The sequence below is a fragment of the Heloderma suspectum genome, chromosome 10, assembly GCF_057233095.1.
Source record: "Heloderma suspectum isolate Gila_16-S chromosome 10, 16-S_ref, whole genome shotgun sequence".
NCBI classification, from domain to species: domain Eukaryota; kingdom Metazoa; phylum Chordata; class Lepidosauria; order Squamata; family Helodermatidae; genus Heloderma; species Heloderma suspectum.
The window spans coordinates 2,347,930-2,370,374 of NC_139467.1; the positions used below are offsets into that span (position 1 = coordinate 2,347,930).

Genomic DNA, 22,445 nt, shown 5'->3' on the forward strand with positions numbered 1-22,445 from the left:
GGACAGATCACTCTTGCCAGAGGTCTGAACTGATAGCTTGCAGAAGACTTTTGAAATTAGGCTGAGCACCATGGGCTTCCGAGCTCTGTTCCAGAAGGACCTTGGCTTTGCTAGATAATTTAGTGCTATGGTAACTGCTGTGTGAAACCACTATTCTATTTCCATTTCCAGTTAATTGCAGAAAAGCAAAGTTTCAGCAGTGGTTAAGGGCCTTGGTGTAGAAATAACCTGAGCCTTCAACAGCCTGTTTCCCTATTATGGCCTTACCGATTTGATGGAAAACTCACCAATCTACACCACAAACCGCAAACGGCTGCATTTAGGTTAAACTCAGGGCTTTACGGCCACAAGTGGCATCCACTATGCCATTTGCGGCTGTGTTTCTCCCAGCGATACGGTGATGGCGGCCACCATTACCGTATCGCCAGAGGTATGGAGCCAGAGTGCGGCTCCGCGGAATCCTCCCGGAGCAGAACCCATGCCCTGGTGGGTGCTTCCTAACAGTGCCCATGGGAGGAACCCAACAAAAGTAAAAGACTCTTTTCAGATCAAGATCAACTGATAAGGCTCTTTATTAATAGTAAATTTCTGATTACTTATTCAGAGATGTGACTTTTTTTGAGCAAATCTTGTGTAGCCCAGCTCAATCTGAACACTTTATTATGTTTAGGTTTATGGCAATTATCTTCCAACTGGAGACAGAAGATGTTCAGACGAAGCAGGAACACCCCGCGTGCATCTGTGCTCGGCAGACATCCCGGCTCTTGCTCCTCGGGGCCCATTTACCGTGGAACCACGTGAAGCTGGTAGTGCGGGGGACGTTTTCCACCACCCTGCACTACTGGCAAAATGTCTATTTCTTCCCGGTCCTGTAGAGTTTTCAAATTCAGGTTTTGCAACACAGTCGTGAGAAACAGAAAGAGCTCCATGCGGGCCAAGCTTTCACCCAGGCAAACCCTTTTCCCTGGAAGGACAAGCACTGGGATTTTTGTGCAGTGCATTTTCATATCACGGGGGGGGGGGGGGGATTAATGCCCTAACTCAAAATAAGTCCTTCTAACACAATGCTCAACACAACAGTTACCACCTCTCTGTTAATGCAACCCAATGTTCTCTCTCTCTCTCTCTCTCTCTCTTTTCCCTTATAAATCCTTAGATCCTCCTAAGGCAGGGGTAGTCAACATGGTGCCCAAGGGCACCATTGCCCTCCCCTGGACAAATTTCTTGGTGCCCACCTAGGTGCCTGACTTCTCCCACTTTGTATTTACTATTTAAAAACAAAACATTTTCTTAGCAGCAGCTGGGATTGCTTCAAAGCAAAGTGAGGGTCTCTGGGGGCTGCTGTCTTCATTTCCCACGAATGCCTCTGGGCCATACGTGGGGCTTAAAGACATGCTTAGGCAATGAAGATGGTGGGTGGCTGCAGGCCAATGCTTCCCCTTGCAGCACGTCCAGCCACCAAGGGAAAGAAGGGGGAGCAGAACAAGGGACTCCTGTCACTTCAGTCTGGTAAATGGGGCAGGGGGTCTAAAAGGAGCAGCAGGGGGCTAGGGAGAGCTGTGGAGAGGCTAGGGAAGGCAGCGATGATCCAGCTTGGGGGTCAAGGAAGGCAGCAGGAAGCCCCTGGGGGTGGGGGAGGGAGAGCAGCAAGAAGCCAGAAGGGGCTAAGGAGCCATCTGGTTTTTTGTGTGCTTGCAGTCAGGAGAAAGGAGGGACAAGTGTGCATGCATGCGTGGTGGATTAATGGGGTGATTGCGTGCGCGCGCGCGTGTGTGTGTATGAATGGATGCATACTGGGGCGGGCTGGCTGGCTGAGGGCATGTGGGGGGGTGTTGAACACTGTAGGTTTGAATGAATTGTTTAGTGTCTTGGGGTTCAGACCCTAATGGGGCATGTTACTTGTCCTTTGTGTCTAGCCATGACTCCTATGGCACCATTTTGTGGTGGTGCCCAGGACAGTTTCTCAAATTGCCAAATATGCCCATGGGCCCCAAAAGGTTGCCTACCCTGTCCTAACATCTGGCCTAACAACCAGGACTCCTATCCCCCCCCCCTTTTGAAGCAAAAACCAGGTGGGTCACCTGCTGAAAATGGCAGGAATGCCTCATTCTTCTTAAAGGCCCCATATTCATCCAGGAGGTGGCCAGGATTGAACTTCTTGGGAGCCTCAAAGCGCTGGGGGTGCTGCAGGACAGATGTTAGGAAAGCCACAGCAGCCGTGCCCTAGAGGGAGAAAGCAGAGGCCCCAGAGGCAACGGTTAACCAAGACCAGTCCAGGTCTCTCTGGCCTGACACCTTTACCTTTCTGCATTAGTAATGCTAATATGAATAACAAACGCTTAGTGTCTGCATAGCACATCACATGCTGGTATAAATGGATGGTTTCAGTTAGGGCCGTGCCATTCTTACAGGACTGTATGTGTGATTGGGATTGCCCCCACACCAGAGCCCTTTCTTACTGTTGAGTGATTGCTTTTGTGCAATCTGCTGGAAGTGGAATTAAAAGGGAGGTCTCATACAGGAATTTGAGGAGCATGCATCCCACAAATAACATGAAGACCATCAATAACAGATTATTTGAATACAGCAGGAGCAGGAAACCAGCCAGGGAGGCATTTGGACTGCTGGATGACGACCGAGTTAAAAAGGTTTTCTGCACAAGACATCTATTGTTTGCTCGTCATTCCGTGCTCATGGTTGTTTATGGGTTCTTTAGATGACACCCTGAGCCTCCAGTTTCATTTCTGTTTGTGAACAGCACTTCTGGTGAGTTTTTTAGAGCAGGGAAAATGTGGTATGATTTCTGATGGTGGAAAGAAAACAGTTTCTACTTGTGTATTTGCGCTATTCCAGTATATTCCAGTATCATATAGAGGTTGTGTAGTATAAAAACAGGAAAGAAAATGCTCCTCACATAAGGCTTGGATCTCAGTTCTGTAATGAAACTGAAAGTGGATGCAGCAGATTAACAGCCTTGTGTAGAAAAGACCAAAGGAGTGCTAAAGGAAGATAAGGAAATTGCAGAGAAGCTGAATGAATTCTTTGTGTTTGTCTTCACTACAGAAGATATAGAGCAGATACCTGTGCGTGAACTGATATTTTCAGAAAGTGAGTGTGAGGAACTGAGGCAAATAGTGATGACAAGAGATGAAGTTCTAGACCTTACTGACAGATTGAAAACAAAGAAATCACCATGTCCAGGTGGTATTCATCCAAGAGTTCTTCAAGAACTGAAATGTGAAAGTAAGAACATAAGGAGAGCCATGCTGAATCAGACGAAGGGGCCGTGTAGTCCAGCATTCTGTTCACACTGTGGCCAACCAGCTGCCTGTGAGAAGCTCACGAGGAGGACGCAAGAGCAATGGCACCCTCCCACTCCTGTTCCCCAGGAACTGGCATACAGAGGCATACTGTCTCTGATGATGGAGGTACTATATAGCCATCATGACTATGTAAGTTCTTTGCAAGAGTTCTTGAGAGTGTGAACAGACATGTGGATATAGATAATCTGGTAGATATTGTCTACTTGGACTCCCAAAAGACTTTTGACAAAGTCCCTCACCAAAGACTCCTGAGCAAACAGGAATGGAATAAGAGGAGATGTCCTCTTATGGATCAGTAACTGGTTAAAGAACAGAAAACAGAGGGGGGGGGGGAGAGAATGAATGAATGATGGCAATTCCAGAACAAAAGGTTGTGTGGAAATGACCCTGGCGGGGTTCATGGGTGAGATGAGGTCTGGACTATGGGTGTTTTGCCTCACAGGGACCAGAGGCATCTGGGCCACTCACGTTTTGCAACCCATGATGGTGTGAATCTGTTACTATTATGTTACTGTTGCTTTTAAAGACACACACACTCTACACCTGCTGGGAGTATTTTGCTTGTGTGTTAATGTTTCAATTAGCCCCCGACTCACAGCACCTGGGGAAGGCGGAACCCCTGGAACTGCGTGTCGCTGGTCGCTAAATGAGGAGCCCCCACTGGGGCTATGTCTGCAAACCGCTGGATCTCATGGACGACCGCGTCTGTGTAGGGCATCCGGCTCCGGTCCTCCATGCAGGGGCTCCGGTTTCTCCCAATGACCCGGTCAATCTCCTCTTGGATTTTGGCTGTAAAGAAGTAGGTGAGGTGCTTGGTTTAGACTAGAGCTATGCCATGTGGAACAGAGGGGCTGGGATAAGAGCTGACTGACAGGTGGAGGGAGTTACATATATTTATGGGAGGAGTCATGGCTTAACAGGAGATCCCAGGCTTTGCATGCAGAGGTCTGGTTTGGACGACATGACAGCCCACCGGGGCTTGCCATGGTTTGTCATGTTGTCCAAACTCAGCCAGGTTGGCTGAATGAATCTAGGCATGTCGGAGTGTCTCTGAAGTGGCAAAGCGGAGTATCACCTGCCTTGTGTGAATGCAGACTGAATGCATTCACACTCTTGGATGCAGACTGAAAGAACTAAAACAGGGACTCTCATACACAGGGCCGGCCCAGGAGATTTTGCTGCCCAAAGAGAAGGACGAGATGGCGCCCTCTCCCATTCCATGGACACAAGCCAGCTGAACTGGCAGTTGAATCTTTCTTCAAAACTGATGATGGGACCGCATCCTCCGCCGCACCTGAGAGCAGCGGCTATCTTAGGGGTCACAGAGCGGGCCTCATGGCACACGGTTCTCTGCTCCAGCAGGTTGCTGCTTCCTCCCAGCATTTACCACCTGAGACCACCGCTTCACTTTGCCTCACAGTGAGGTCAGCCCTGGTCACACAACCTAAAACCCAGTCCTGTAGTGCAGGCAAGAAAAAAATCAAAACACGCTGGTGTCCAAATGATCCAGAAGCCAGGTCCACAAGACTTTTGAAATGTGGCGGAGCCTCAGGAGGTTTTAAATATATAAATACCCAAGAACACGCTGGCATTGTTCTGATAAAAAATCAAGGACAAGTTATAAGCTACTCTTATCTTAATCAAGTCTGGGGATTCAATCAAAATACTATACTGAGGTAAATGAAAGGAGGAAGAAGTGTTAGTTAAGAACATAAGAATGTAAGAAGAGCCCTGCTGGGTCAGACCCAGGGTCCATCTAGTCCAGCATTCTGTTGGAACCAGCTGCCCACGGGAGACCCACAAGCAGGAGTGCAACAGCACCCTCCCACCCATGTTCCCCAGCAACTGGTGTACACAGGCGTACTGCTTCTGATACTGGAGAAAGCACATAGCCATCAGGTCTAGCAGCCATGGATAGCCTTTTCCTCCAGGAATTTGTCTAATCCCCTTTTAAAGCCACCCAAATTGGTGGCCATCACGATGCACTGTGGTAGCCAATTCCATAGTTAAACTGTGTATTTCTTTTTATCTGTCCTGAATCTCCCACCAGTCAGCTTCATGGTTGACCCACTCGGGTTCTAGTATTATGAGAGAGGGCAAAAAATGTCTCCCTATCCACATTCTCCACACCAGGCATAATTTTGTACACCTCCATCATGTCTCCCCTGACCCTCCTTTTTTCCAGGCTAAACAATCCCAGCTGTTGTAACCTTCCCTCATAGGGGAGTTGCTGAAGCTTCTTGGTCTTGGCCACTTCACTGCTCACTCCTAATTCCAGATAATTTATGAACAACTTTAAAAACAGGCTTGAAATTTGCTTCCCCTCTGAAATTAATTTACCCCCTTCCTTGAATATTCAGTTACCCGAACTTGTCTTTGCAATTCTCTTTTCCATCTAGTCAAACAGGTAGGTACCTGCTCCATTTTGGTGAGGAAACAATCAATAAAGTCTCGAGGACAGTTTGGATCAAATGACTCCTGGTGCATCTGGACCCTCTGACTGACGAAAGTTATTAAATCGTTGAAGCACCTGGACAGTCTGCGTTGGGGACCAGGCAGGATCCGCATCAAGCCTGGGAAAATATTAACCACCTTTGAAGAAAAGGAATATATTTAATTTTTATTTTGGTGAGTTTTTAACACATCATATATTTGTATGTTTGAATATAAATTTAGGAAGTAATTTTTTAAAATCATTTTTATATTCACAGGTGGAAACACTGCAGTGTCCTACATTGTTTATAGTTATGAGGAACTTGGATTGTAAAATGTGCATGTATCTATAAGCCTTTGGTTCTTATAAACCCTTCTACATACTAGATCATTTTTATGCACTAGACCAGTGATGAAGACTTTAGGGCGAAATGCATTTGATTTTTCTTGGTACTGGCTACTCCTGGTATTATTGGATATTATAGCACAACATTATTATAGCCTAATGAATATGCAGTGGAGGTGAAGAATAGATTTAAGGGACTAGATTTCGTAGATAGGGTCCCAGAAGAACTATGGACAGAAGTTCGCGACATTGTTCAGGAGGCGGCAACAAAAAACGTCCCAAAGAAAAAGAAAACCAAGAAGGCAAGATGGCTGTCTGCTGAGACACTGGAAGCAGCCCAAGGAAGAAGGAAAGCAAAAGGCAACAGTGATAGGGGGAGATATGCCCAATTCAATGCAAAATTCTAGAGGTGAGCCAGAAGAGATAAGGAATTATTTTAAAACAAGCAATGCGCAGAAGTGGAAGAAGATAATACAATAGGAAGGACAAGAGACCTCTTCCAGAAAATTAGAAACATCGCCGGTAAATTCCAGGCAAAAATGGGTATGATCAAAAACAAAGATGGCAAGGACCTAACAGAAGCAGAATATTTTCTGTATAGGAAGGATAATAATATCAGGGATGGATTTGACGGTGTGGTCAGTGAGCTAGAGCCAGACATCCTGAAGAGTGAGGTTGAATGGGCCTTAAGAAGCACTGCTAATAACAAGGCAGCAGGAGATGACGGTATCCCAGCTGAACTGTTTAAAATCTTGCAAGATGATGCTGTCAAGGTGATGCATGCCATATGCCAGCAAATTTGGAAAACACAAGAATGGCCAACAGACTGGAAAAGATCAACATATATCCCCATACCAAAAAAGGGAAACACTAAAGAATGTTCAGACTATCGAACAGTGGCACTTATTTCACATGCCAGTAAGGTAATGCTCAAGATCTTGCAAGGTAGACTCCAGCAATTCATGGAACGAGAACTGCCAGATGTACAAGCTGGGTTTCGAAAAGGCAGAGGAACTAGAGACCAAATTGCCAATATCCTCTGGATAATGGAGAAAGCCAGGGAGTTTCAGAAAAACATCTATTTCTGTTTTATTGACTATTCTAAAGCCTTTGACTGTGTGGATCATAACAAATTCTGGCAAGTTCTTGGTGGTATGGGGATACCAATTCATCTTGTCTGCCTCCTGAGGAATCTGTATAATGACCAAGTAGCAACGGTAAGAACAGACCACGGAACAACGGACTGGTTTAAGATTGGGAAAGGAGTATGGCAGGGTTATATACTCTCACCCTACCTATTCAACCTATATGCAGAACACATCATGCGACGTGCTGGGCTTGATGAAGCCAAGGCTGGAGTTAAAATTGCTGGAAGAAACATTAACAATCTCAGATATGCAGATGATACCACTTTGATGGCTGAAAGCGAGGAGGAGCTGAGGAACCTCATGACGAAGGTGAAAGAAGAAAGTGCAAAAGCGGGGTTGCAGTTAAACCTCAAAAAACCCAAGATTATGGCAACCAGCTTGATTGATAACTGGCAAATAGAGGGAGAAAACATGGAGGCAGTGACAGACTTTGTCTTTCTAGGCGCAAAGATTACTGCAGACGCTGACTGCAGCCAGGAAATCAGAAGACACTTACTTCTTGGGAGGAGAGCAATGACAAACCTTGATAAAATAGTGAAGAGCAGAGACATCACACTGACAACAAAGGTCCGCATAGTGAAAGCAATGGTATTCCCTGTAGTACCCTATGGCTGCGAGAGCTGGAACATAAGGAAGGCTGAGCGAAGGAAGATAAATGCTTTTGAACTGCGGTGCTGGAGGAAAATTCTGAGAGTGCCTTGGACTGCAAGAAGATCAAACCAGTCCATACTCCAGGAAATAAAGCCAGACTGCTCACTTGAGGGAAGGATATGAAAGGCAAAACTGAAGTACTTTGGCCACATCATGAGAAGACAGGATACCCTGGAGAAGATGCTGATGCTAGGGAAAGTGGAAGACAAAAGGAAGAGGGGCCGACAAAGGGCAAGGTGGATGGATGATATTCTGGAGGTGACGGGCTCGACCTTGGGGGAGCTGGGGGTGGCGACGGCCGACAGGAAGCTCTGGCATGGGCTGGTCCATGCATGAAGTCACGAAGAGTCGGAAGCGACTGACCGAATAAACAACAACAAAGCACAACAGTATTATATTTTCCTCTATTGTCTTTTAATGTATGTTTTTAACCTGCATAGATAAAATAATATTATCAGATATTTCTGTATATTTATTTAATTTTCACCAGTTTCCCTATCCCAATTGTTTTATCACTATTTCGTTTAAGATTGGGATACATTTCCTGTTTTGTCTCGTGTTATCCTGTGTTATATATATGGTTGCGGGGGGGGGGGTTGTAAACAGTGATGTCAGAGGTACTTGAAATACGGAAATCACAGACAGTGATAATTACCTGGGGTTATCACAGAAATTGTTCTATGATTAACACATGGAGTGTGATTAAACACACACACACATTTTTCCCTGTTCAAGGCACAGGAGAGAGATCATTTGAGGAATTGTTGTTCAGCTGCTTCCCCTGTGTTTTAAATTCCTTTGTTCAAGAATGGCCACCTTGAAGTCAGGCTTTTTATCACATTACATATGTCAATCAGCTCATCAGTGCATGGATGTCGTGTTACACCCCCCACACACACACTACTGTTTTGTGAACAGCCACAGTGAATAAGGCAATTATCACTGCCTGTACTTCCTGCATTTCAGTTCTCTTTGACCTCACTGTTTACAGTTCCCTCCACCCCAACCACACACAGAGAGACACACAGAGTTACAGGGTAATGCTCCATGCATCTGATGAAGTGGGCTATAGTCCATGCAAACCTGTGCCAGAATAAATGTGTTAGTCTTTAAGGTGCCACAAGACCCTTCGTTGTTTTTGCTGCAATATTTTTGTTGCGCATGACTAATCCTATGGAAATTGTTTAGTTTGACTTCCAAAAGGCTTTTGACAAAGTCCAAAGACTCCTGAGCAAATGTAGCAGTTATGGGTTAAGAGCAGAGGTCCTCTTATGGATCAGTAACTGGATAAAGAACAGAAAGCAGAGAGGAGGAATAAATGAGAAGTTTTTGCAATGTAGGGATTAAAAAGTGGGGTCCCCCAAGGATCTGTACTAGGGCTGGTGCCTTCTAACTCGTTCATACATGATCTGGAGTTAGAGGTCAGCCCTGAGGTGGCCAGGTTTCCTGATGACACCAGATTGTTTGGGGTGTTTAAACAAAAGGGATAGCAAAGAGTTCCAAAAGGATCTTTCCAAACAGAGGGAATGGACATTAAAATATCAAATGTGAGTTACTGTATGCATATGTAAAGTGAAGCATATTGGGGCAAAAAATCCTAACTTCACACATATGCTGAGTGGCAATTACTAAACATGGAAAGAGATGTGGTGAAATTGTTGTCTCAGTGTGCAGCTCCTGTGAAAAAGGCAAATTCCTTGTTGAGGATAATTAGGAAAGGACTCAGAAATAAAATTGCCAATATCATAACGCCTTTTTACAAATCTATGGTACAACCACGCTTGGAATACTGTGTATAGCAGGGGTGGGGAGAAGGTAGATCAGAATGTATTGGTAGATCTCTGGGTGATTAGAAGCAGAGAGGCAAGGACTTCTTACTCCCAATTCTTTAACAATGGCGACAATAAAATTACTCCTCCCCCCACCCCCCAATTATACTACTGAAATGGAGGAAGCTTGGGGTATGCAGGAGTGGATTTTTGCGTGGAAGGACTGTGAGCTCGGTATTGTTCAGTTCTCATATTGAAAACAAATTCCTGGGCTGTGTTTCCACCAGAGATTTACTCCAACCTGGCTGCGCAGTGAGGTCTCTGCATTTCCATGACGTCGTGGCCATTCAGCACCAGCCCTGCATTTTATCATGGAAAAACCGCTTCTTCTGAGACTGGTTATAGTCTGACTTTTCCAGCTTACTTTGGCTCCATTACTGACCTGTTTCCACAACCACACTGGGTTCGGTGTCATAGTCTTGCCCATGGGGCATGTAGCCCAGCCCTTGTGGGTGTGTCGCTCACCTGCTCGTGACCTCAGTGACCAACCCTTTCCCTCCCTGCTTTCCGGAAGTTTCATCGCCTTTTTGGAGCAGGATGCCAAGCGACCAACTTTTAAAACATAATTGGAAATGAGCACTGGAACACTAATGCGTATAAGCCTGCTATTGCGGGCAAGCAAGTACTCCCACTGCACCCTGAAAATCAGGTTTATCTCCAATCACTTCCCCAGAACTACACATGGAGAGGATCCACGGCTAATATTCTTTTGTGTCATTTGGACCAGGGTAATGATGCCGCAAGCTTCATAGTCTAGTTTTAATATTACCCACTAAGTCACTATCTCATTATCACACTATTGCACAGATCTGCCATCCATATGCATACCCTCTATGTCAGTATCTTCCTATGACTCTATCACTCAATCGCAAAATAGCACTAACATGCATTTGCGCTATCACGTGATAACACTATTGCACCATAGTGCATTTTCCGGAACAACCCTACTTGACCTCAGCAGGAGTCAGCAAGCACCCCTGGACTAATGAGCTATCATGCGATAGCGCAAATGCATGTTAGTGCTATTTCGTGATTGAGGGATAGAGTGATAGCAACATATTGATGTGGAGGGTATGCATATTGATGGAAGACTTGTGCAACAGTGTGATGAGATGGCGACTTAGCATGTGCTTGCTAATGCGGTAGCCTGCTATTTATAGGGAAAGGGGGGGGGAAATGGGCAGAATCGGGCATACGTCCGGGAAGTCTACTCAGAAGTAGCTCCTGTTATGGTCAATGAGGCTTGTTCCCAAGATTGTCATTACGGGGAGTAGAGCCTGGAGGAGAAAGCCTCTCTGACTGGTTGAGCAGCCCCTGCCAGTCTGATGACGCTCACTTCCAATCCCCTCACCCCACCGGGAAGCATGTTACTGTCAGCGATTTATAATGGTGCAGAGAAGTTGTAACTGGAGTGGGGCCCTGCGGGAACAATGGGAAGGGTTGCAGTGCCTGTTAACGTGCACTGCGCCTTTGCTTTCTCATTCCTCTTCATTAAAGCGCAATTGCACTTTAAAACTCACTTAAAGGGGGGAAAGGGGTTCAGAGGTCAGGGAGGAGAGAGGGGAACTGGAGCGGAGCAGAAGGGGGAGGGGGGCTCAACAAGAGGAGGAGGTGGGAACGCGGAGGAGGTAACCAAAGCCAGCCCAGGCTCCTCCCAGACACCACCCTGCCATCAAGAAAAGGATTTGATCAGAGCTCCACGGAAGCAGCACAGAGCCCCAGGCTACAGCGATGATAAGCCGGGACTTTAAGCAGTGTGGAAACTGGAAAAGGAGCAGATGCGATTGGGGAAACATCCCAAGAAAGTTGCAAGCCAGGTGAAGCCAACATGCCTCTGGGCTCATATCTTTTGCACTACTTTCTAGTTGGTGGGTCCTGAGGTTCTGCTAGTAAAAAAACAAAGTAGATCCTGCAAGTCTGAAATCTTCCCACCCTTGGTGTAGAGTCCTGCCTTAGATATGATGGATCAGGAGGATGTTTTATTTATTCATTTATTTAAAATATTTTTAGGCTGCCTTTAACGGTAAAAGCCCTCTCAAAGTGGTGTCCAAGATAAAATATAGGGCAACAACAATAAACACAAAAGAATTAATAAAAAGCCAAGGATAATAATAAAAAAAAATCATCCAAGAAATGCTAAAAATGTTGCTTAGTAATACTTCTGAAAATAGTCTTGTTTATACTGCTGAAATTAATGAGGATGAAACAGGTATAATACATACCTGTTTTAGACATGCTGATGATCAGCCTGGGGCTCTCCAGATATGTTTCCTTCCATCCCCATCAATTGCTAATGGCCTTTCAGCCTGGAGAGACTTCCATGACAGACAGACCAGGTGTTTTAATTGGTTTTTACTGGTATTCTGTTTTTTTTAAATAACATTTTAATATGGTGTTTTATTCTTGTATCTTTTTATCTTTTATTGTTCACTGCTCCAGAATCTGTTTATATGTGGAACGGTATATAAATGCTATAAATGAATGAATGAATGAATCACAGAATAGTAGGGTTGGAAGGGGTCTACAAGCCCATTAAGTCCAACCCCCTGCTCAGTGCAGGACTCCAAGTCAGAGCATCCCCAAAAGATGGCTGTCCAGCCTCGTCTTGAACGCCTCCAGTGTGGGAGAGCCCACCGCCTCCCTAGGTCATGGGTTCCATTGTCATATTACTCTAACAGTCAGGAGGTTTTCCTGATGTTCAGCCAGAATCTGGCTTCCTGTCACTTGAGCCCATGATTCCGTGTCCTGCACTCTGGCATGATCGAGAAGAGATCCTGGCCTTCCTCTCTGGGACAGCCTTTCAAGTACTTGAAGAGCACTATCCTATCTCCCCTCAGTCTTCTCTTCTCAAGGCTAAACAGGCCCAGTTCTTTCAGTCTCTCTTCATAGGGCTTTGTTTCCAGTCCCCTGATCATCCTTGTTGCCCTCCTCTGAACCCTCTCCAGTTTGTCTGCATCCTTCTTAAAGTGTGGTTCTCAAAGAGAAGAGACAGCGGTTCTGAGAGTTCTTCTGCCAGTTCCTTTATTCCTCTAGGATGCAGTTCATCTGGCCCTGGAGTTTTGAACTCATTCCAAGTAATTCGGTGTTCCTTGACCATATGCCTGTCGATCTCAAGCTGCAATCCTGCCCCTTCAGCCTGTACTTCGCCTTTGCCAGCGGGGTCATAGACCCTCTTTTGGGAGAAGACTGAGCCAAAGTAGGAATTGAGCACCTCTGCCTTGAATTTACCATCTGTTATCATTTTGCCATCCTTAGTTAATAGTTGAACCGCCATTTCTTTCCTCTTTCTACTATGCATGTATCTGATGAAAGCCTTTCTGTTGCTTTTAGCATCCCTCACTAACCTCAGCTTGTTCTCAGCTGTAGCCTTCCTGACGCCATCCCCGCAATTCTGTGCTACCTGCCTGTACTCTTCCTTTGGTGCTTGGCCTTCCTTCCACTTCCTATATGTGTCCTTTTTTGTTTTCAGATCATCCCTAAGCTTTTTGTGAAGCCACATTGGCTTCTTCTGTTGTCTTCCACCTTTTTTTCTTGTTGGACTTGTTTGTAATTGTGCCTTTAGATTTTCCTTTTTTTAAGTCCTCCCACCCATCTTGGACTCCTTTTCTCATTAGCGTCACTTGCCGTGGGACCTTACTGATCATTGTTCTGAGTTTATTAAAACTGGCTTTCCTAAAATCCAGGGTACGTGTTTGACTACACTCGGCTTTTGCTTCCCTTAGAACCAAGAACTCAAATATAACATGGTCGCTTTCCCCCAGCACTGCTACTTTGTCCCATAACTGCTACTTTATCCACTAAGTTCCCATAACTTAGGAGCCTGGGAAAGGAGGACCAGCCAGCAGCTGCACCGGGTGTTCCTGAGCCTGCTTCTGCCCCCGCCCACAGGTACTTAAGGCGGGGCTGCCAGAGGCAGCGCCTCGGCATGCGCCTCGGCGTCACGCCAAGTACGACGCTAAGTGCGCACTTAGTGTCGCACTTGGAGTCGCATGGAACAGGACCTGAAGACCTACCCACCTGCTTCTCCAGAGACACCAGCAGCCACAATACCAGCAGCAAATAGCGGCAGAAGAGGGCAGCAGCTTTAAAGACAAGGGGAAAGGGGCAAATGTGGACTTTATCTGCTCCTTCTTAGCTGCTGTTCTCTTTTATCTCTTTTATCTTTTATATGCTTTTAAACTGTTGTGCTATTTATATCTTAACATTTTAATATGTGCCTGGGAGGACTATTGGGCAACTCAGGGAGTCAGAGAGGTGCCACCATAACTGTGGTTACGGGCAGGGGGAGGTATGGCGCTGGGGGATTAACAAGCCAGATGAGGAGAAGAGGGGCTAGACACCTTACAGCTGTCCCCTCTTCTGGTCCCCAACCTGATGGTTCCTGGCAGCCTTACCATTCTGCCCTCGGGTCTGGTGGTGCTGCTGCTGAATGCCAGGTCGGTCCAAAATAAAATCTCCCTCATCCATGATTTGATTGTGGATGAGGGGGCTGACCTGGCATGTATTACTGAGACCTGGGTGGGGGAACTGGGAGGGGTCACTCTCTCCCAGCTGTGCCCCCCTGGGTACTCGGTGCAGCACCAACACCGACTTGAGGAATTCAATCTCCCTGTCCAGGCTTCCTGCTCATTCGAGTGCAGATCTTGAGTGTTTGTACCTTGTGTTGGGTACCCGGGACAGACTGGGGATTCTGTTGGTGTACCGCCCACCCCGCTGCCCATCAGACTCCCTGCCTGAGCTGACGGAGGTGGTCTCGGACTTGGTGTTGAGGACCCCTAGGATGATGGTCCTGGGGGATCTCAACTTCCATGCCGAGGCCGCTGTATCCGGGGCGGCTCAGGACTTCATGGCCGCCATGACAACCATGGGGCTGTCCCAACATGTCATCAGCCCAACGCATACAAAAGGACACACGCTTGATCTGGTTTTCTCGACTGGGCAGGAGGATGGTGATCTGAAAGTGGAGGAATTAACATCTGTCCCTTTGTCATGGTCAGATCACTTCCTGCTGAGGTCTAGACTCCTGGCGGCCTTTCCCCTCTGCAAGGGTGGGGGACCTATTAAAATGGTCCGCCCCCGGAGATTAATGGATTCCGATGGATTCCAGAGGGCTCTGAGGGATTTTCCTGCTGGTATGGCTGGTGCTCCTGTCGAAGCCCAGGACGCTCTGTGGAATGCAGAGATGACTCGGGCGGTTGACACGATTGCGCCCAAGCGCCCTCTCCCTCTGAGCAGAGCCCGGCCAGCTCCTTGGCATACACCTGAGCTGAGGGCAATGAAGCAAGAGGGGAGACGGCTAGAACGCAGGTGGAGGAAAACTCGTCCTGAGACTGACCGAACACAAGTAAGAGCCCACTATTACGGTTGGCGGAGAATTTCTCCCCAAAACTTCGGGGGGCCGAGTGCCAACGTATTCGGCCCCCCGAAGAAGTTTCGGGGAGAAATTCTCCGCCCCCCCCTGCCTCCCGCACCCCCCCGGGACGGGACTTACCTTTCCCAAATGTCCCTCCCGGCGGCGGGTCCCGGTGGCGGTTCGTCGGGTCTTTGTCAGGGGCGGGGGCGGCAGCCGATCTTTCGACCGGCTGCCGCCGCCATTCCAATAAAACAAAAACAAAAAAAACGCCCCCGTGATAGGCTACGTGACAATTAACGTAGCCTATCACGGCTAGATCTGCAAAGTCAGCCGTGATAGGCTACGTAAATCGTCACGTAGCCTATCACGGGTGACTTAAAAAAAAAAAGCGCATACGCTAATGGCGGCCCCCATAGGGAGCCGCCATTCGCGTTCCTTATTTGGTCGCTGTAGTCTACGTAAAGATTTACGTAGACTACAGCGACCAAATAAGGAACGCGAATGGCGGCTCCCTATGGGGGCCGCCATTAGCGTACGCGCTTTTTTTTTTAAGTCACCCGTGATAGGCTACGTTATGATTTACGTAGCCTATCACAGCTGACTTTGCAGATCTAGCCGTGATAGGCTACGTGAATCGTCACGTAGCCTATCACGGGGGCGTTTTTTTTGTTTTTGGTTTTAACTTTTTATTTTGCGGCCGGGCGAGGCGGGAAGCCTCCTCCCCGGCCTGAATTTCGGCCGGGCGAGGCAGGAAGCCTCCCCCCCGGCCTGAATTTCGGCCGGGCGAGGCAGGAAGCCTCCCCCCCCCGGCCTGAACTTCGGGGGGAGAGCAGCGAAGCACCTCCCCCCACCGCGAAAAGCTGCGAGACCAGGTAAGTGACTTTCGTACACCCCTACCCACTATCGAGCCTACTCTGTGGCGGTGAGGGTGGCAAAGAGGCAGTTCTTTTCCACCAGCATTGCATCTTCTCAGTGTCGTCCAGCGGAGCTTTTCCGAGTGGTTCACGGCCTGTTACATTCTGGGCCAGGGAGAGAGACGGTGGAACCCTCGGTAGCACGCTGTGATGAGTTTGCGCGGCACTTTGAGGATAAAGTCGCTCAGATTCGTCATGAACTGGACACCACCATTAATGCAGTTCCATTGGTAGAGGCGTTCAGAGCACCGTCTGGTCCAGTTTTATTGGATGAGTTTCAGTTACTGAGGCCTGAGGATGCGGACAAGGTGCTTGGCCAAGTCCGATCGACCACTTGTGTGCTTGACCCTTGCCCTTCATGGCTTATTAAATCAAACAAGGAGGGGTTGTCTGGCTGGGTCCAGGAGGTTGTAAATTCCTCCTTGAGAGAGGGAGTGGTGCCTGCCGCTTTAAAAGAGGCAGTAATTAGACCACTCCTGAAAAAGCCTAACCTGGACCCAGAGGATGTTAACAATTATAGGCCAGTGGCCAACATCCCCTTCCTGGGCAAGGTGCTTGAGCGGGTGGTTGTAGGACAGCTCCAGGCACTGTTGAATGAAACGGATTATCTAGATCCATTTCAATCGGGCTTCAGGCCTGGTTTTGGAACGGAAACTGCCTTGGTCGCCCTGTGGGATGACCTCTGCCGGGAGAGGGACAGGGGGAGTGCGACCCTGTTGATTCTCCTGGACCTCTCAGCGGCTTTCGATACCATCGACCATGGTATCCTTCTGGATAGGTTGTCTGGGTTGGGAGCTGGAGGCACTGCACTGCACTGGTTCCGCTCCTACTTGGATGGCCGATTCCAGAAGGTGGTGCTGGGGGATTACTGCTCTGTGCCATGGCAATTGTGCCATGGGGTTCCACAGGGCTCTATTTTATCCCCCATGCTGTTTAACATCTACATGAAACCGCTGGGGGAGGTTATCCGGAGGTGTGGGCTGAGGTGCCATCAATATGCAGATGACACCCAGCTCTACCTCTCTTTCTCATCAAAACCAGGTGAGGCAGTGGCTGTTCTGAATCAGTGCCTGGGCACAGTAATGGACTGGATGAGGGCTAATAAACTGAAACTCAATCCAGACAAGACGGAGGTACTGTTAGTGGGTGGTTCGTCTGCCCGGCTAGGTGATATTCAACCTGTTCGGGAGGGGGTTGCACTCCCCCTAAAGGATCAGGTTCGTAGTTTGGGGGTGCTCTTGGATCCAGAACTGTCACTTGAGGCACAGGTGAACTCAGTGGCACGGAGCACTTTTTATCAGCTTAGGCTGGTATACCAACTACGCCCTTATCTGGACAGAGATAGCCTTGCTACAGTTATCCATGCTCTGATAACTTCTCGTCTGGATTACTGCAATGCATTATACGTGGGGCTGCCTTTGAAAACGGTCCGGAAACTTCAGCTGGTCCAAAATAGGGCAGCAAGATTGTAAACAGGGACTGGCCTGCGAGCTCATATTACGCCAGTACTTTTCCAGCTGCACTGGCTGCCAGTCCATTTCCGGGCCCGATTCAAAGTGCTGGTGTTAACATTCAAAGCCCTTAACGGCTTGGGGCCAGGTTACCTGAAGGATCGCCTCCTCCCATATGTGCCTGCCCGGACCTTAAGATCATCCTCAGCGGCCCTTCTCCGAGAGCCCCTGCCAAAGGAAGTGAGGCGGGTGGCTACTCGGAGGAGGGCTTTTTCTGCTGTGGCACCCTGGCTCTGGAATGAGCTCCCTAGTGAGGTTCGCCTGGCGCCTACATTTTATTCCTTTCGGCGCCAGGTGAAGACCTTTTTATTTTCCCAGGCATTTTAGCATTTTAGCTTTCTAAATTTTTATCTTTGCTGTTTTAAATCTGTATTTTAAACTCCTGCACTGCTGCTAGGTTTTATTGTGGTTGTATTGTTATATTGTGGTTTTAATGTTCTGTATATTTTAAATTGTTTTATTGTGTGTTGTTTGGATTTAATTTTTGTGAACCGCCCAGAGAGCTTCGGCTATTGGGCGGTATAGAAATGAAATGAATGAATGAATGAATGAATAAATAAATAAATAAATAACTGCTACTTTATCCACTAAGTCATCTCTGTTGGTTAGGATCAAGTCAAGGATAGCTGATCCTCCACTTTCTGTAGGAGGAAGTTATCAGCAACGCAAGTCAGGAATTTCTTGGAAGGGCCTTGTTTTGCAGAATTTGTCTCCCAAAAGATATTGGGGAAATTGAAGTCCCCCATTACTACTACATCATGCTTCCTTGAGACATTGACAATTTGCTTTTCAAAAGTTTAATCCTCATCTTCTCCTTGATTGGGTGGTCAGTAGTAGACTCCAATCGCCATGTTCCTTCTATTCTTTGCTCCGTTTATTTTAACCCAGATGCTCTCGATGGGGCTACCAAGCTCATCTTCCTGTATTTCTGTGCAGAGATATGTATTTTTAACATATAGTGCGACTCCACCTCCCTTTCTGTTCCTCCTGTTCTTTTTGAACCAGTTATATCCTTCAGCTGTTATTTTCCAGTCATGGGAGTCATCCCACCAAGTTTCAATTACACCTATCAAGTTGTATTTTCCCTCCCGTATTAAGAGTTCAAGTTTTTTCTGTTTGTTTCCCATGCTCTGGGCATTAGTATATAGACATCGGAGGCCATGTGCTTTATAGTCTGGCTTTCTTCCTATATTTTTTGGAAGACTATTATTTGGCGCTATTAGAGCTGTTCTCTCCATTGTGGTGCATAAGCCTTCATCCATTGTTACCTCCAACTTTACGTCTCCCTTCCCCTGTAGCATTCAGTTTAAAGCCCTCCTGATGAAGTTCTTCATGCTGTGGCCAAACACATTCTTCCCATCCTTTGTGAGGTGCAACCTGTCCCTTGCCAACAGCCCATCTTCCAGGAAGTATAGCCCATGGACCCAGAATCCAAATCTCTCTCGTCGGCACCACCTTCGTAGCCAGTCATTCACCTGGACTATTTTTCGTTCCCTTTCTATCCCTCTTCTGACTACTGGAAGGATGGATGAGAAAACTATTGGGGCCCCAAAGTCCTTGAGTTTCCTTCCCAAAGCTTCAAAGTCTGACGTGATTTCTTCGTAGCTCCGCTTGGCGGTATCATTTGTTCCCACATGGCTGAGAAGAAAGGGATCCCTGTCAGTGTGCTTAATGAGTTCAGGCAACCTTTCAGTCACGTCTCTAATTCGTCCTCCCAGGAGACAACATACCTGGTGAGTCCACGGGTCTTCACGACATACTTGGGTCTCAATCCCACGCAGCAAGGAGTCTCCCACTACTACCACTCTTCTTCTTCTTGTCGGCCTGGGTTTCATCGCCTCTGCTTGCCTGACCTTCAGCCTCTTGCTCACTCTCATGCAGGTTACCCTGTAGTTCTTCCTCTGCAGGCTGTCCTCCAGTCTCATCCGCAAGTACCTGGAATCGGTTCCACAGCTCCACTGGTGCAGAGTGGCGTCTAGTTCTTCTTCTCCTAACTGTCACCCTTTTCCAAGGAGTATCCTCTACTGCATTTTTCTTCACCTCAGCATTTCCCACTGCCTCATCTTGCTGTTGCTCTTCAAGCTTCTGGTCTTCTCTTTGCTGCTGTAGTTCCCCCATTCTGTCCAAGAACGCTTCGTGTTCTCTTATTCCCTGGAGGGTCGACACTCACCGCTCCAGTCCACTTACTTTTTCCTCCAGCAGCGTGATCAACTTGCACTTGTTGCAGGTGTAGGCCATGTTGATCTCAGGCAAGAAAACAAACATGGCACACACCTTGCAGGTCACCACCACACTGGAGAGTCTTCTCGTTCCATAGTCTCTATTCCCTTTTTGTTTCTAGCTTTCTGATGGTACTGGGACAGCCTGTGCTCTGTCATCTATTCACTGGAGGTTAACAACAGAGTCCCACTGGTATGGAAGTGTGTGTTACAAGACTAAGAAATTTCAACAAAAATAAATTTTAAAATGTCACCCTTTGAGTGGGGGCACACCTTGTGACATTGATCTAAATATTGGAGATGTGAAAACTTGTCTGTAAGAGAGGTCTGCCAGGATGGTTCTACAAAATTTTTTATTTCCATTCGATACTTCTTAAAAGACATTTCTAATATATTAAATAACAACAAGTGGAAAATTTTGTTTGAATAAATTAAAAACACATAGCATTTTTCCCTGTGTGTATTTCCATTCCCGTGGGCAACCAGGTCACCTGGATCAGGTCCCAGAAAATAGGGACTGTAGCTAGTAAACGTGGATAGTTGGAGATTGCACTTACCTGTCCCGAGGGGAATGATAAAAGTTGTACAGTTTTGTTGATCAGATTAAGTAAAGTGATAAACTTCTTGTCCTCATATTCAAACCGGTTGCCAAAAACAACAGAGCAGATAATGTTGGCATGACTGAGGTTGAAGGTAGGGTCAAATGGATTCCCTGTGAAGGTGGGAGAGGGGGCAAGTGGAGCGTTTATTTGCTGGTGTGCCTTTTGAGGCCTGTGAGGTCATGGCTGGATTGATTTCAGGGCATACTATGGAAACCGCCTGCCTCCTGCAATCCCCCTCATCCAGATTTTGACAGACCTGAGAATTCCTTTATTTTAAAGGAAAATATACAGTGAGGGGTTGGTACTAGACTGTCCACTTTGGCGCTCTGTGCCAACACATTTGGAGAGCTTAGCGAGTGTCACATCTGTGCAGCATCCCCTTTGGCCCTCCTCGGTCAAAGAGCCACCTCCCCTTTGTCTCCGCTGCCAACCCTAAACCACAGCACCCTTGTCAGGTGGCGCAGGGACGCGAGGCGAAATTCACTTTGCGTTTTCTGCAGCGCTGCCACCAGGAACTGGGTCTCCTCCTGGATGCGATCCTCGATGGATCTCTTCCCCATCCCAAAGCTCCTCATGGTGGAGAGAGAGAAGCGACAAAGCTGCCTCCACCGTTCCCTGTTGGTGGAAACCACTCCTGAAAGTGGAGAAATACACCCGAGATCAGGCCTGGATAAGTATGGGAGGATAACACAGAAAATACTGGGATGCAACAGGTTAGCAAGACATGTTCTGGATTTTCTGTTTGATAACTGCTTGATTTGATTTCGTATTTGCATCTGCCCCCTCTAGACAAGACTTGGAAACCAAATCCGGTGGCACTAGCCCTGGATCTTCTCATCTCCCGGGGACGGGATGGGACAATGCCAACACAGGCACCATACTCTCTTCAGAATCTGGCCAACCTCTGCCTCGTCTCCCTTCCCCTCCAGCACGGTGGCAAAGTCTCAACAGGGGCAGAGGAAGCCGCTTTCTACTGAGTCAGACCAGACAAGGGCAGCGAACTCCAGGGCTTCAGAGACAGGAGCCTTCGCCAGGCCTACCTGGAGGGGCCGGAGATCGAACCTGGGTGTGCAACGCACATGTTGTGCTGCTGAGCGGTCACCCTTCCCCTAATATTGCAGGAGCGTTTCCCTCCACCCCAGTTCTGTGTTGCATCTCTTCTGCTCACAATCTCTTTCTCACAAGCAGCCGCTCACCATACTTGGCGATGGTATTGCCCAGGGCCTGCATTGGACCTCTGCCGCCAAATGCTTCTGCGTTGTCCATAAGTGCTTCTTTCACAGCTTCGTACCCACACAGCACCACAACTGGCCGGGGAAGTCCAGGGCCCCATCTACACAGGGCATCTCCTCTGGCGCGTACTGTGCTCCCAAGATGATTGTGGCACATGATGCATGCTCCTTTCCATAGCAAGCACCATTTCTCATGCTGTAAAACCTGTTTTTTGCAAACTGGTTTTCTGACAGATTTTCCCATCATGGCAGCTTCAGCACAATTTTTGAGTCCGTGTGACCTGAACTGCCTTCGGTGCAGGATGGGGGAGCAGTGCTGATTGGCAGAAGGGAAAGTGGCATCATGAAAGGGTGAAGACAGGGAGAGGAGTGGCCAAAACATGTCTATTCGGAAGTAACTCATTCCCTTCAATTGCACTTAACAGAGTGCGAGCAGAGAGAGGGGTCAGGAGAATCCCTTTGCTTAAATGTCCAGACCAGCGAATGTGCACGTACATTTAATAAGTTTAGAAGGTGATCACCCTGAAAGGAGCCTTCTTCCTGCCGAGAAAGGGTGGACACAAGGGGGCATGTTGGCTAAACATGTCTACTTGAAAGTAACGTATTCTCCTCCATTGCACTTTATTGAGCACACAAGCAAGGAGAGGGGTGGGGAGCAAGCCTTCACTCCTTTGCTGCCCCTGCCCCTATGCAGTTGATGACCTTCCGTTCTACTCATGGGGCTCTGTCTACCCAACCCCAAACTAATGCAGTTTCAGCTGCCATTTGCCCCATGAAAGCAGATTTTTAACAAATGTATACACCGCTTTACTGCCTATGTTTGCCAGGGAGGAGCAAACCTGATTTCATGAAAATCCAGATTTAAATGGAAAGTATGTCCATGT

At 47.5% G+C, this 22,445-nt stretch overlaps 1 protein-coding gene across 1 annotated transcript; it reads right to left on the minus strand.

Annotated features, from left to right (window-relative positions):
• Positions 1–782: 782 nt before the first annotated feature.
• Positions 783–21,718, minus strand: LOC146337431 (cytochrome P450 2F3-like). Its single transcript, XM_084814443.1, has 8 exons — positions 21,526–21,718; positions 20,814–20,963; positions 20,285–20,439; positions 5,739–5,915; positions 4,711–4,780; positions 3,925–4,112; positions 2,082–2,223; positions 783–964 (listed from the first exon to the last, which is right to left on the minus strand). Exons 1-8 carry the CDS (start codon positions 21,716–21,718, stop codon positions 783–785), a joined length of 1,257 nt encoding a protein of 418 aa, XP_084670569.1.
• Positions 21,719–22,445: the final 727 nt, after the last annotated feature.

Excerpts from the sequence above, each read along its gene's own strand:
- LOC146337431 (XM_084814443.1), bottom strand. The coding sequence starts at position 21,718 with ATGTGCCACAATCATCTTGGGAGCACAGTACGCGCCAGAGGAGATGCC. Across the intron at positions 2,224-3,924 it reads AGGGGTTCCGCCTTCCCCAG|GGCACGGCTGCTGTGGCTTT; the intron begins GTGCTGTGAGTC and ends TTCTCCCTCTAG. Across the intron at positions 965-2,081 it reads ATTCCTGCCATTTTCAGCAG|GGAAAAGGGTTTGCCTGGGT; the intron begins GTGACCCACCTG and ends TTGTCCTTCCAG.